This window comes from Haemaphysalis longicornis, unplaced genomic scaffold (assembly GCF_048455015.1).
Source record: "Haemaphysalis longicornis isolate Haplotype H1 unplaced genomic scaffold, Haemaphysalis longicornis Haplotype H1 scaffold_6, whole genome shotgun sequence".
Taxonomy (NCBI): domain Eukaryota; kingdom Metazoa; phylum Arthropoda; class Arachnida; order Ixodida; family Ixodidae; genus Haemaphysalis; species Haemaphysalis longicornis.
In genome coordinates this window covers 94,332,277-94,348,058 of record NW_027526407.1, presented here as the reverse complement: position 1 = coordinate 94,348,058, position 15,782 = coordinate 94,332,277, and the positions used below count along the sequence as shown (strand labels likewise).

The following is a 15,782-nucleotide window of genomic DNA, read 5'->3' as shown; positions in this document are numbered from 1 at the left end:
GGAAGGAGTACAAGAGGTGGTAAAAGGAGCCCAGAAGGCAGGATTAACATGCTCTCCCAGCAAATCCGAATTGCTTCTACTGACCCCCAAGACACGTTGCAAAGTATCCCCCAACATCAAAGTCCACATAGGGGATGATCCCATACCAGAAGTCTCCACGCTCAAAATTCTAAGAATGTTCATCCAAAGCAACAGAGCAAATACCGAATATCTGAAAAAAATTAGCAGCGGCTTAGTTCGGTTATGCCAGTATATACGTAGCGTGAGCTAAAGCTCAGCTGGTTATTCTTAGGTTTTCTGGTTGTCTAGAATTAGCTGATTATCATGCTTACTGCTGCTAAAACGATTTCCAATCCAATCCAATCCGATCCAATCCAATCCAGTCTAGTCCAGTACAGTCGGTGCTCCTCGCGCATGCGCAGCACGGCTCTCCCGAAGGCACGCGAAATGGCTATTAAGCGGCTCCGGCGCAGCGTCAGACTTCCCTACTGCGCAACGGAGGTGCACAGCTGGGCACGCGCCGGCGCCAGTGCGTCTGCTGCTGCTATGACGTCACTCCTCTGGAATGCGGAGACCGGCGAATGTGCAGACCCAATTCTCTACATACCCGTACTCCAATTGGATTGGATTTCCAATCCAACCCAATACAATTAAATCGAAATCCAATCCGATCCAATCCAATCCAAGGCTCATCGTGCTTGCGCAGCACGGCCCTTCAAGGTACGGGACACTTCTCAACGTCGGCCAGTATAGCTTACGCCACAAAACCTCAACGGCACGTCGCCCAAACGATAGGCCTTACCAGTAAAATCTCTAACCGCCGGAAAGGCCTACGTGAATGCGAAAGAATCTGGCTAATCTAGTCATCCATCATTAGCAGGATCACATACTCCCTACCGTACTTGCACCCCCCTAAAAGCGAATTGGAAAAGTCAATATACTAATTAGAAATGCATAGAAATCGGCGCTTCAGCTCCCTCTAAGCACTTCTGCTTTCAGATTCAAGGTCTGAGGGGTACACAACACGGCAGAAGAGCTTATAGAAACTCACATATCGAATCAAATAGCTCGTTTATCCAAAACCCAACTGGGAACCACAGTCTCAAACTCGCGACCCTTCCCCGCATCATTTAGGGATGCATCAAAGACACCTTTTCAACCATTTGCTCCATTGAACAGTGGGAGGAGGCACTGGAGAGCTTAGACCAGGATATCCAAATTTCCCCAGTCACCAGAGCGGCCGACGTCACTGCCCCGCATAAACCGGCACCCACAACAGCCTTCTAGCCGCGCAAAGCTCAATAAAGTGCTTTCTCTCTCTCTGGGAATTGGCGCCGACGCCGCCGACGTCGACGCGACCACGAAACTCGGGAACCGGGCACCAAAGAGCTGCGCCTTAAAGATTATGTGTGCTACAGCACACCCTTCTGTGGTTTGTCTGGCCAATCTGTTTTTTGTTGTCTATGAAAGAATTGTATATACCGGAATAACAGCCGTCGTTTGTTTCTACGCAGTAAAAGATTTCCAACATCTTTTATTCTGCGAAACTTATTCTGCATACACTTGACTGCATCCTTTGCAGCTCCCACACCTGCCTTTTCAGTTTTTTCGGCAATGAATGTTACGGGTACGTTGTGTTTTTTTTTGTTGAGCAATAATGTGCCAATTTCACGATATGTTGTCGCTTTACTCCATATGTAACAAGAATTTCCAGCATCCTTCATTCGAAGAAATTTATCTCGCGGAAAATTGGCTGCATCTGTGCATATTCGTCAGCTGCTTTTCAAGTTTTTCTGCTATCAGTATTGTTGTTCACCAGTCGCCGTTTGCCCTTATCATGCAATAAAAATACGTCTGTAAAACGCACTCCCGCTGCAACGAGTCCCGGTGACTCAGATTTCATTAGAGAGGAAACAGTTTCGAAAATAAAAATAAATCGTGCGAACGGCAACACAAGCAAGGCCGTGGCGTTACACGTCGAGAAAGGTGCGCACGCGTGTAGGCCACCTGTGCGGACGAGTTGTTCCGGCGACCTTCTCGTCGTTAAAACGAACGCACCAACTTTCCCTATGTTTTTTTTTGTCGTGTTAAACTAAAGTGTTCGGTACACTAGAGCACTGAATCCTCGGCTTTAGATCATTTTAACGCGCCGCACGTTTTGCGCGTCTGCCAAATCACTCATTTTGGTGAGCCTAGCTCAAGCGTGTTCTAAGGAATTGAACAATTGCACAAGTAAGTTTTGTTATTCTTCCTCCATTAAGCACTTCAGTCAGTCAAAAAATCCGATTATAATTTTTTGCCGGTATTTTCTACAGTGGCAAAGTTCCTCAAAAAATTAAACTAATCTTCAGCATGCTCTGGCGTCGTTGTTTAATTTTTATGGCCCGTGCCTACTGTTAAAAAGACGTGCAAGCATTTTGGCAACGTGTAGATTTGTTGTAGGGTGTTCTGGTGCGTAACACAATAATAACAACTTTATATTGGAATATTTGAAATGGCACGTGATGTTCTTAATTTCTCCAAGTGCAGAAAGATGGCGCAACATTTTTCGGCAACGTTGTACCTTGTGTATCTGTCAACAATGATACTTTTGCGAAATTTACCTGTTCTTGCTTCGGACGTCGATCAAGATGCTAGACTTGGCACGGTACGTTAATATTCCTTTTCTGTACGTCGCCACTTGTGTTTAACTAACGACTGTGCGAATTGTATTGTGTCACTACCAGTGAATTTTTATTTAACACGATAGACAAGAAGGTACAGTGTAATATTACACCTTAAACACTCTTTTAAATTGTTTGAAGCAAACATACCTGTCATATTTGTACAAACTCAGCCACTTGTGTTTACTAACAACTGTGCGAATTGTATTGTGTCACTTCCAGTACATTTTTATTTAACACGATAGACAACAAGGTACAGTGTAATATTACACCTTAAACACTCTTATAAATTGTTTGAAGCAAACATACTTTTCCTATTTATACAAACTCAGTTGGTAAGATATTTGTGCACCACAGCAGTATTGTCTCTGCTGAGACATAGCAATGTTGCTTACAAATTGCAAAGTAGCCTTTGGAACCACTTTTGCCCCGCTTCGCAGAATAAGTTCCCCGCTTCGTAGAATAAGTCCCAGCTAAGAGTGCATCGACCCTATGCAAAAATCAAACAGTTAACAAAATAAAAGGTCCATCATCTTGCGTAGTAAAGCTCGAGGCCAACCACGTGGAGGAATTAGGGTTGCTTGGGTCGTGATGATGTGATAAAATCGTCGTCGGGAAATACCTCGTATATAAAATGGCCAACGCGTGGTTGAATCGGGTGTAGGGTCCGCAATAACGTCGCAGCAGCTCCTCACCCAGCCTGTAGCACTTCTCGTCATTTAGCCCTTCGCGACACGGCGTCTACAATTGTACACGCGACTTTTAAGAGAATTTTTGTTAGTTACGATCGCCGTCACCACCACTTGAACCGCTCAGCCAGAATTCGCATTCCGCACTTTATGGAGCGGTGCTGCCATTTCGTAAATACCGCGCCTTTACCATCCACCAATGCTTTACCCAAACAAGAGAGAAAGATGAATGCCTCTGCGTTCTACGGGGCTTCAAGAGGTGTTCTTGGTGTTACTTTTCTGTCTACTTCAAACGTTTAATAAAGCAAAACTGAAGCTGTTAACTTGATATATAAGGGCTACAGATCAAAATATTGTGTGTACATTTTCTATTGTAGCAATTGTTTGGAAACGGTGGTCGCTTTTACGATGGCGTGCTTACAATTAGGACACCACCTTATTTATTAACTACTGATGAGATCGAGTTTTTTATGATTTTTAAGTGAAAGTTTGGTTATCAAAAGCATACATATGCAGTTACAATATTTTTTGACGGCTACATCCTAATGCGTGCCGCAAACGGTTTGGACCCAGTTGATGTGTAGCGGCTGTCTGTGTAAGTGTTCTTTATGGTTTCCCCGTCTTGTCATGCTTTTACCATGTCGAAGTGCTCTACACAGCTAGCCCAATTTTAAGGTTTCATAACGGCGTTTTGCAGGCGGACCTCATTCGGAAATACGGCTATAAGGCGGAAGTTCACAAAGTAACCACCGAGGATGGCTACATTTTGGAAGTAGACAGAATACCAGTGTCGTCAGAGCGAATTGCTGCAAAACAGATTTACCCAGTTCTGCTTTTACATGGAGTGCTAGGGAATGCTGCAAACTGGGTTGCCAACTTCCCTTCGCAAAGCCCAGGCAAGTACGACAGAGCTTTCCAGTTTGATCTCAGGGAAAAAGAGAAAACAAGCTGCGATTGTCAGCTGCTATGGAATAATTTCTCTGTAGAGATTTTTCGGGGTAATATCGGAAATCAAACATTATAGCGACTCAAAAGTGGTTGTTCATTTAAGTGCAGGTACACAAATCAGTTTCATTGCGGAAGGTGCGATGAATCACGCGCACACCCGGTTCGTGTGCGGGTACTCGACAAACGCTGGCCTTGGCAAACGCTGGGTTAAGCTGAGCCCTAATGAAGTGCTTTGTGGCAGCAGTTTGCTGACCATTTTGGCTGTCTTACCACATCATATATATATATATATATATATATATATATATATATATATATATATATATATATATATATATATATATATATATATATATATATATATATATATATATATATATATATATATATATGCATAAGAAAATGGTTGATTCACAGTCTTCATCTGAGTAACATACAACCTAGAAGCACGCACGCTTGTATAGGTGCAGAAGGTGTGCTACAGGGCATCCTTGTTAAGAACGTAAGTTGGCGGGTTGAGGCGAGGGAACAGGAAAAGGGAGGCAACTATACATGTGCGTACAAACTTTCGTATCGTTGTACTCCTCACAACCTCTCCACAACAAAAAGAAAAAAAGAAGAAACAAAAGAAGAAAAACGCAACATTTCCTAGTAACACGATATGCAGCCCCGCGGGCAACAAACTCTTTTCTGAAAAGCAAAGCAATAAGCAACTTAATTCCATTGAAAAAATACAGTGTGGGAAGCCGCTGAAAAACCGACTTTTCACGTAGGAATTACAGGAATAAACGAATAGTGCAGCGAACGTCTCAACACACGAAATGCAAAGTAAGCAGGCTCACAAGAACAACACATACAGAACAGAGGCAGCGGGTGGCACGTCCATTTCTGAAAATACCAATGACCAGCGGCGTGGGGAATGTCAGGGCAGTTCACAACGTCACAGAAGTCCTAGGGGTGCCAGCGCCAGCGAAGCAACAAATTATAAGAATATGTACTCGCAGTAGCCAGGCATGTCCTGCGTGGAAGTTACCATAAAATCAGTCACCAGTAACCTGTAAGAGTCAAGTATATATATATACGGTGTAGCCCGGTTATAACGAAGTTGGCGGGAATCTGAAATCACTTCGCTATAACCGCTTTTTCGCTATATCTGGACTCTAAAAAAATCAAACGTTATGCAGGTCAAGAAAAAAATTTATTTACACTTTCTGAAAAAAAAAGCGATCAAGGGTCCCTTGCATGCGTTTCGCGAGCGCGCGTTTCAGAACACGGTGCTCAACGTTGTCCAACAGATCGCGACTGCCCGGTTCGGAGCACAAGTACATACGCAGCGTGTCGACATCTGCGACAGCTGCTCCGGTGGTCCCAGGCTGAGGCCCACCAATGTGGTCACGTTCGCCTTCCGAGGAACTGCTATCTGCGGCCGTTTTCTTTTCGGAGACGCTAGGGGCGAGTTCATCGGTGGTGAGCTCCTCCCTTGCGACGAGGTCTTGATCCGCCAGGGCAAAGTCCAGATAATCCAACCCGCTTGGGACAAGGCTTGCATTGCCCGCGGCCTCCCACAGCTGCCCCAAGCTCGTCACTGCCGCGGCACCATTCGCTGCAGCAGCATCGATGTCTGCTTCTGCTGTTATTTCTTCGGCAGCGCTGCTTCCCCGCGAAAAACCTGCTTTCTCGAAGCACCGTAGAATGGTCTCAGACTTCATGTCCCTCCAGGCTCCGCTTAGCAAGCTTTCGCAGGGAGCCGAGTGGGGCGAAGCGGCTGCCGGGAGCCAAGAATTGGCAGTTTTTCGGCCTAGTTAATTCACGCGAAAGCTCAGAGGGTGGTTTGATGGATTTTTTTTTGCCGTTCTCGACAAAAAACTTCGCTATATCCGCTGAGTCGCAGTTTTTCACTTTGTTAAAAGTGGACTTAGAAGGCATTGAAAATGCGGAAATTGGGACGGCAAATCACGATCACATCGTTATAACCGCTATTTCGCTGTAAATGGGTTCGTTATAAATGGGCTACACTGTATATATATATATATATATATATATATATATATATATATATATATATATATATATATATATATATATAGCGAGTCAGAAAATGGGAAATGAGGGGCTTTGTGCATTAAGACAGAATAAAGGTTGGCAGTCAAGAAAACCTCGGAAAGCGAAGGGGGGGGATGCGGGAGGTCATAGAAGCAGATGAAGAATTTTTTTAGTCAGAAAGAAAGTGGTAAAAAAAAAAAATATATATATATATATATATATATATATATAGAGAGAGAGAGAGAGAGAGAGAGAGAGAGATAGAGAGAGAAGAGAGAGAGAGAAAGAACGGTCGGCCGTCGTGACGCGCGTCTCGTTAATTCAACTTTCTTGGTTCAAAGTAGAGGCAGTAGCACCGACCGAACTACTTGAGGTTTTACTTGGCAACCAACGTTCTTGTCCGATTTACATCTGCACCGCCAGCATCTCTTTTGTGTGCCTTTGATGACACATTTATAAAATCTCCAGATGTTCACCAGTTTAAAACACGTATATTTTGTTTGGGACACGTTGTTCCTGTCAATCTTTGTCACGTAGCGGGACACCGAGGTGTTTCGCGGCACGAGATGACGGACATGCTTTACGACACTTTCGGATGCGAGAGGAGAAGATGCCTGTAAACAGTACGAACGCGTAATCCTATTGAGTTCAACAAAAGGGATCGCCTGCAATATCAGAAAAGGTGGTCGACAGGAAATACTGACACAAGATTGTACAGTTCGATATCGAGCATATTCGCATTCCCCCCTTTTTCCCTCACCGAAGCAGCTAAGTCATTTGATAACCGAACATGCATGGTTTCCAGAATATTTTTATAGATTACAGCTGATAGCAACCTGTCAATTGTTCTAAGGACAGAACGCCCATCGAATTTATCACCATTTACAATATTGTGCAAGTGCAGTAGTTTATATTTGAAAAATCCACGGCCTATTACGACAAGGCCTACCAAGACCCCTCTTACGAACAATATTAAATAAGAGTGTAGCAGTAAAAATTATAACAAAAATCGCAGACTAAATTTTGAAGTAACGTCTTAAGTTTGACAATTTGTCAGCACCTTGAGCTAACAATAACATTTATGGCGGGTGATGGGCGCAGTATTTTTTCGCCAACCAGGGCAACGCTCAAATGTTTAATTTTTAGTGTAAGTGATTTTTGTTCTTCGCAGTGTGCGGGTTTGAAATACCAGCCGAGTAGCCGAATGTAGTAGGCAGTGTGCAGTGTGCGGTGCTGGAGCCGCAAGGGATTTGAAAAGCTTGTGGTAGCTGCCGTATGAAGTGCGCGGCCCTGTAGTTTAGTTGTACACGTGAAATATACGTTAACTGTCTTCTTTCTTTTCCTAATGCAGTTTTACTGCTGCAGTGACCTGCTGTTTCCACACGTGTCTTAGTGGCCGGATGTATGCTCTGGCAAACAAGTTAGAGGTGCCATTTTTTAATTGTGACAACTGTGTTCCTAAACTGTACTGTACTGTACTGTGCGGGCTATTACAATATGTGAGTTGAATGCACTTTTTGGATGTGCGTGGGGCGGCTACACTGAAAATTTTTATTTGTACTGATTTTGTTTTACTATTACTGCTCCGTGCTTCCCCTCTGCGCCATGAGCTTGCGCCGACGTTTTGGCCAAGTGTAGTGAGATTAGTTTTGACTTGGTGTTTGCTGTTTTTTCATGTACAAATTAGTTTTTATGAGGAAATATGTTTAAGCTTCCGCAAGTTCGATTTATCTGCTTTTCCTCCACTATACCGTTAGCTCGAGGAAGTCTGCCCCTCACTGTTTTTTATTTCATATGAAGAACACGAAATGCATAAGAAAATAAAGGAAAAGTCTGAAACTAAGGTTTTCACGTTGATGGTTTGGTAGTATGGCCCGCTCTTAGCAACGAGTTTGATAGGTAAGAGAACAGATATGCTAAGACTTCAGTGTGGTCTTTGAAGATGTTAACAATTTTCGCAAGCTTTCGGATCGGTAATAGAGTAAGCGCCATGGCTCTATATGATTGTATCTAAGCTGCTGGATTGAAAAAGCATGTCGTGATGTTTTTTTACAACAGCTGTTACTGTCGCAAGAGTCTACACGCTGCAAGGCATTGTCAAATATTTCTCACGAGCAAGTTCGCTTGAATGATATTCTCTAACATTATGATTTCGTACAGCGTATCAAAAACTTCAACCCAAGGAACTGGGTGTGTGGGATACTCTTATTTTTGAATTTAACATGGCAGCTTGTAATATGTAGTTACTGATGCCTGGAGGTGTGCTTTTTGTACAACTTGATCGGCAATGTTTCAGCAACCTTGTGTGCGGTAACGTCAAGAAAGGTGTAATGTTCGGGGACTGCGAGAAACATACAAAAGTCATGTTTGAGGTTGTCTAAGAGTGTCATTATTTTTTTGTTCGCTTTCACTGGTCACGCTCTCACGACCCCCATTACGCTGGGCCCACGACGTGTGCATGGCTTTCCATTAGTTCTCAGAAGCGTACACACAGCAGATCTCTCCCTTACAGTCTGCTGTTTTACAATCGCTGGACAGGGGTTACTGCACGTCCACTGCCTGCCCTGTAAGCTTGGTAAGCAGATGGACTGTACGGGGATTCATTTCTTTCTGCCGCCATTTGGTCGTATGGTCCCAGAACTTCTCTCATCTGTCCTTTCCTTGTATCTTGCGAGGCCCGCAGGCTTAATTTGGAATCACAGGAGACAAACTTTGCAAACTCACCTTTTCGGATGACAGCCTCGGTTATCTGAATGATGAGTAGCTCAAGGCAGTTTAAACTGCGTAATATTTTACTTACTTTGCGCGACAGGAGAGGATTCTCAAGACCATCCACGACGTTGATGTTTTCTTCCAACAACGAGTTCCGGTATATGTCTGCCGTTAGCATTCCGGAGACAGGATGCTATCGCTCATAGGGTGCCAATAAAAGCCTTTCTGGCTTCTGGAGACGAATATCCTTGAAATATCTCCGGTGCGTTTGCAGAGAATTAGCAGCAGTCACATAATTCTGCTGGGTCAATTGTGAACGTTGCGGCAACACATTGATGATCATAGTAGCTGCCCACTTCTTATCGCAGCTAATCGAAACGGCTCCAAAAAATGCGCCCTTGCTACCGACGATCTCGCAGACTAATGGTCTTTTTCTGCAGACTTGGGTGAAGTGTGCCTCTTCGAGGCGCACACTACACTGATCTGTTTGTGAAAGACAATTTTCTGTAGTGTGGTTCGAGCAGCCGGAACACATGCACTGCTTGTTTTATTCAGTCGAGTGTAATCTCGTGTTGCATACCCCTTTTGATTTTGTGGAGGAACAATTGGTATATGAGCCTGGCCTACGCTATTCACTTTACGTTCCTTGTGGCCTTGGAAAATAGCAGCATTGTATGATATGGCTTCAGACTGCCGCGCTATAATAGTGCCTTTTGGAGGGTTAGCTCCGCGTCCAGGTGCTTATTTTCCGACAGCTTGCGGTCCCCAGTACCCACTACTATCCTATCTCGGCTGATCTCGTCATTCTATTCTCTTAACCAGAACAACGTGGTCAGTCGGTTTAGCTCTGTGAGGTCCTCATTGACGCCTTATCCTCCCGTTTTTCTCTCCGGAAGAACGTCGTTATTCCGTACACGACATTGCATCAAACTACGAAGTGGTTTTTAAATGCCTGCAATATGTAATGGCAGCTGTTCTTCTGGTTGTCTGTCAACTTGAATGAGGCAAGGGTGTCTTTTGTGGTATCGCCATACTCTAGAACAATCGGTAGACTTGTTCCTTCGAGCATTTGGAGATGAAGCTACTCATGAAGCGAGAACGTTCAAAACGTCGCTTCTAATGAGGCTAATTGCTTGGATGTTAGAAAGTAAACTTCTCCAGAGGCTTGCATTGAAAATTGCCCGTAGCCATTTTTTTGCAGGTATTGGAACCCCTCCATCACTCTTCATATCAGGCTCAAACCTCGGATGGCATCATGTAGTGGTCGCGTAGCCCGAGGAACGCACATCCGACCCATTTTGCGTTCCTTCTAAGAGTGGCTTTGTTTTTTAGCCCCGTACGGTGGACGCACCCGTATAATTCTTTAGACAGTGTCTCTATAAACTTTATCTTTTGTTTCAAAAAATTCTACTCAAACCAATTAAACTATTCCCCCTTGTCCGCGGTGGCCTTCTTGATGGCTTCATTTCATTTGTGCTCGTAAATTTAATATCAACGCAACGATTACGTGCAGCTCTTCAAGGAAAAAGCGCCAATAAACTTGAAACATAAAATTTGTGGAGTAGTGCATTTTGTAGGGGTTTAGAATAATGTTTAACCACTTCTTCCATCTTTTAGGTTACCTCACTGCAGACGCCGGTTTCGATGTCTGGCTGCTAAATCAAAGAGGCGTGCCAGAATCGAACTTTCACACAACGCTGACTACAAATGACGAAGAGTTCTGGCAATGGAGGTAAGATTATTGATCAAGTTGGGACATTGAAATTTTCTGTAATGCGATGTACTTCATACTTCTTTATACCTTAAAATTATGGTTAAGAAGGAATACTGTAAAGATGGAGGTAGAATACGCCTGCACAATCCTTTTTCAACAAGTTCTTGCTTTTAATATATCTTTAAAGCTGAACTTGCTGCCACAAGGCTTTTTGCTTCAATGGTACGGAAGAAATTCATTCGTGTGCCTGAAATTTTCACAGCATGTTTTTGAGACATTTTTGAGAAGGCATGTAGCGTGTGCTGGATCCGAAGTACCAGGTTTCCTGGGAACTTAAGAAATGTGAATGCTCAACAAGATATGGCCCTTATGTGAAGGAGCATGCGTATTTTATTTACGTTTTGGGTCATGGGGAATATGTAATTTCTTGTTTTTATGGTTCATTGTGGATTTTTTCTCGGGAGAAACTTTTTTCAGCTGAAAGACGCAGTTAAAATTATTATAGTGATCTTGCGCCATGGATCTTCATTTCCTGCGCTTGTTTTCCATGGCTGTGTAAATGAAACTATGTAAATCAAACATGGCTGTGTAGTGCAGAAATGGTTACCTTTTGTTAAATATTTCTGTTGTTATGTCAAGCAGAAATCCTCACGGATCATACTAATGAAACACGAAGTAGAAGAAATCCTGATGCGGTATAAAGACCCTATCAAACTTAGCGCTAGTTATACAACGATTAGAGAGAAAATGAAAACACAGTGCCGAAGACGCATTCAGAAATGGGGGGACCAAATGGGCAGCGTTCTCGACAGTTGTTTTATACGTCGCTGCGTTGGACCAGAGGTTCATTCTGCATCGCTATGGCTGACTACTCGACAAGCTCTGCTTGCGGTGGGAGGCTCCGACGAAGTACGTTATGCGGGAGATGCTAGGGTAGCGGAAGATGCCTCTCCTATATCCGTTACCACAAAGGAGTGGCTACGGATGAAGCTCATTTATTATAAAAATTTTTTCGCTAAGCCTCACTAATATAGGATACATTTCAGGATTACAATGTACCTATAAAACAACTCCGCGTTCGCATTTTTACTTAATTCGTATAATGGCGCCATGCTCCGTTTGTTTAGTTTTATTGTGCATGTGTTTGCTGCTCAGGACTGTTCGGGAAGGTCGTTATTCGCTATTGTAATGTGCTGTGCACGTGTTTAGAGTTTTGATCTCAAAGCACACACTCGCTTCTAAAGGAGCGTTGTTCATTCTTATGCTCAGGGCTATTCAAGAAGGTCCTTATTCGCTATTTCAATGTGATGTGCACGTGTTTACAGTTGTGATCCCAAAGCACACACTCGCTTCTAAAGGAGCGTTGTTCATTCTTTTAAATATTTTAGGTAGTTCGCTAACGCACTACGTGACACAATATTTTTTGGCATTGCTTCACTATCCGCATTTATGGTTTTCACTATTAGCATACTTTTCCTGCTGACACGCTTTCAAATATTTTTACTTTACACTGACGCAGAACTTTCTTTATAGTTTCGACGAAATAGGACGATATGATGTACCAGCAGTCGTGGACCACATATTGAATGTCACGGGGTCCTCCAAAGTCGGCTTGCTCGGCACGTCGCAGGGATTTACAAACGCATTGGTCTTCCTTTCTATGCGCCCAGAGTATAATGACAAGGCGAGTGCTGTGCTGACTGCAACTGAGTGTTACGTACAAGGCTCGTATTTATGAAGCAACTCTCAGTGGCTGTGGTCCGAAAATCCGCGAAAAAGCAGCAGCAGCAGGTGCAACTGTAGCTGCTGGTGTTTTTATCGCGTAACCACTTGGTCTAACATACAGCAGGTATCGCTCGCCCGCGGCTGTTGCTCACGCCGGGCGCCCCAGCAAGTTACGGCAGAAAACGGTAGCCTCTTGTAACAATCGTGAATGGTTGAGCAGTGTAGTGTGTGCAGGCACAGCACCTCAAAAAGCACCAGGGCTATGTGTATTTCGTTTTTGTCGTTTGGAGTTGGTGGTGCTTTCGTCAGAAGTACTAATACGCTGATCATTGCTTTTTATGGTCCCGCATTGCTCAACGCAGTTCCACTGCTCACCTGTTTAAAACACTAGCAACGACGCTTCGCAAAGCAAAATATATAAATGTTGCATGTCACAAGGAAGCCAGGAACTACGTTGATTGAAACCTGCACGTGAATCTGAATTCTAATTGATAAAAATAGTATTATGACAACCATTGCTGCAAAGAAACGCAAAACAAATTGTTTGTGCTCATTCTTAGGTTCTAACAGAGATAGAATTGTTTTCTCCGAAAACCACGGACTCTACAGAAGGCCTATAATGTTTTAATTTTGTGGCTATGCTCTTGCTATTTAGCAAGAGCATAGCCACAGCAATGGTGCGGTACTTTCTTGGAAGCAGTAAGAAATTTAGACAAGGATTGCCATGTGACTTTTACATAAAATACTGCTGGAAATTTTGAAAGAACGTTTTTAAAAACTCATAAACATGTGACCTAACTGCTGAATTGTATATTTGGATGACATAATCAAAAACGCCTAACATGCGTAATTCCCAGGTGAGCCTGCACTCCCCTAAGAACGCTTGCCGATTGGACATACTGCACGAAATACACAATGAAACCTACTCACTCAATTGACCCTACCCAGAAATTCTTGTTCTCCTTCGCCTTGAACAGGGCGCTCTTCCAGGTATCTCACTAGTACCTCCGGTTTAGGTATTTAGTACATGTTTGTAACTGCCAGGCTAAACTTTTATGTACCTTCACACATTCAACTCTGCAAGGCTCCATTTCCAACGTACAGAATAATAACCTCGACGACGTCCTCTTTGTTATATTTGTTTTCTTTATAATGAAATATTCTTGGCTAATATTGGCACCTTCCACTCTGCTATCCTGCAGTACGAACGTACCGAATGCTCAAGAAGACATCCTTCTTGTTATATTTGTCGTGTCTAGGAAATATCCGCGGTTACTATTGGCAGGGGGCCACTTTCCACCAAAATGGTGCGCAGAGGTTGGTCCCATCTAGGCGTTCTTAACATGGCGGGTTTAAAACCTTTACTTCCAGCCTTCTGCGGCTACTAGTAATAGCGGTGTAAAATTCTCTTGTAAAAGAGACACATATTCACTTTAGAAACGCATTTCCGATCTCGCTGAAGAGACCAGAGGCAAAATAAAGTGTTTAAACTAACTCATTAAGTTTAATTCATGACCTAAAACATTGTTTTACCTCTTCAGTCCCAAGAAGGCGCAAATACAAAAATCATTTTTAACGCACTTTTATTCGACTCATTAGCCATAGAAATAAACAGAAAAAATTACAATAGCAAAAAAGCAAACGAAAGTAATAGAATTTGACTGTATCCATTTGGGTACTCTGGGTTTCAGTGGGTGTGGAATGCAAGGACCAATATTTTCAAAATTCTACAATGCTTCAAAAATGCTACAAAAATTCTGCAACACACTTTTATTTGGTTCATTATCCAAACAAATGAGTGCGAAAAAATTACAATAGCAGAAAGCAAACGAAAGTTATGAAATTTGATGGTACACATTTGTGTACTTTGGGTCTTCTTACCCTGTGGACGCATTCGAGCGCTCGCGCCGGTGAAAGCCATGTTTGCCACCTCGCTCTTCAGAGATGATGATGATGATGATGATAAGTGGTTTTTCCTTTGAATCGGGGCGTCGGTTGTCAGCGACCGATTTGCCTGTTTTTTTACGTTCACTTGCCCTACTTCCAGCTAACCTATAGATTTGCTTCCTCCCTCCCATCTCTCCCTCTTTTTTGTTTTAAACTCATCGCCCCCACCCCCCTTTTTTCTCCCCTCGCTGTTCTAAAGTCTCATCCGTATGATTACTCCGCCTGCGTACCCACCCCTTCCCTACTTTTCCTCCACCACCACTCCAGTCGCCTCTTCGTCACCTCTATGGCCTTGAAGTTGAGGTTCCCCCTCGCCCCAAATCCCAAAGCCTTCGCCAGCGTCGTTTCCCCCATCACCCTGCGGTGCCCGTATCTCTGTGAAGCTCCTGACAATATGGTCTATAGTTTCCCGATCACTGCCGCAGAATGCACACGTTTCATCCTGCTGCCTGTAGCTACCCGTGTATGCCCGGGTTCTCAGGCACCCTGCCCGTGCCTCGAAGAGCAACGCACTGTCTCTCGTACTGCCATAGAATCCCTCCTCCTTAATTTCCCGTTTCTATGCCCTATAAGTTTCCAGGGTTTTTTTCGCTTCCATTCTCTGTGCCCACTTCGTCGTCTCTGCTGCCTTTACCTGCTTTTTAACTGTTGTGTAAACCCCGCTTTCCCCTACCGACTTTCTGTACCGCTTGGTCAGCTGTCTGGTCCTCCGTCTCCACCGCGTGTCCACGCTCCTCATATACAGGTACTTAAACACCCTCGCGGCCCATTTTTCTTCCTCCATGTCACGAAGTCGCTCCTCAAACTTTATGCCTGGACACATCGCGCCACCTAGAGCGGCTTAGTGAAAGCAAGGCCTGATTTTTGCGGGGAGACAACTTTTCACACGCTAATTTCGAATGGGGGAAAGCTATATCCTTTATGGTTGTGGTACCCATTTGGGTACCTCGGGACCGAGAAGGTTTAACCAAACAACTGCAGTCATTGGCATGTTTTGCTTTACAGATGCCGTAAGGGCAGCATTCACACCATAGCAGAACTGGAACAGAGTTATCAGGGTTGTAAAAGCTGCTTACTTCCTAATGATACGATCAAACCCATTTACAGACCCCACTGCCGTAAGCCGGCAAAAAATGGTAGAGGGTAATTCCGTTAAGCCGGCTACTGTTGCCAGAAATTAAATTTCTAATTGTTTCAAAATGGCTGAAGTCAATTCACCGCATCAAGTGTTTTCCAGAATATCGCCCGTATTTTTGAAGTTTGTGATAACATCGGAGAGCACTGTAAGTAAAAATCAGTCCTCATATACAATAAGCTTGCATTTTTTTCTTCATGAGCGTT

At 43.7% G+C, this 15,782-nt stretch overlaps 1 protein-coding gene across 3 annotated transcripts in view; it reads left to right on the top strand.

Annotated features, from left to right (window-relative positions):
- The first annotated feature begins 1,991 nt into the window (after positions 1-1,991).
- Positions 1,992-15,782, top strand: part of LOC144141034 (lysosomal acid lipase/cholesteryl ester hydrolase-like) — a 32,587-nt gene continuing 18,796 nt past the window's right edge. Inside the window, exons 1-5 of one of the 3 annotated variants that reach the window (XM_077672536.1) lie at positions 1,992-2,232; positions 2,530-2,647; positions 4,050-4,248; positions 10,673-10,787; positions 12,303-12,453. In XM_077672536.1, coding sequence (XP_077528662.1) covers positions 2,534-2,647; positions 4,050-4,248; positions 10,673-10,787; positions 12,303-12,453 — 579 coding nt within the window. In that variant the 5' untranslated portion in view covers positions 1,992-2,232; positions 2,530-2,533. Of the gene's footprint in view, positions 2,233-2,524; positions 2,648-4,049; positions 4,249-10,672; positions 10,788-12,302; positions 12,454-15,782 lie in introns of all 3 variants that reach the window. The other 2 variants (XM_077672535.1, XM_077672534.1) reach the window with 2 other exon arrangements.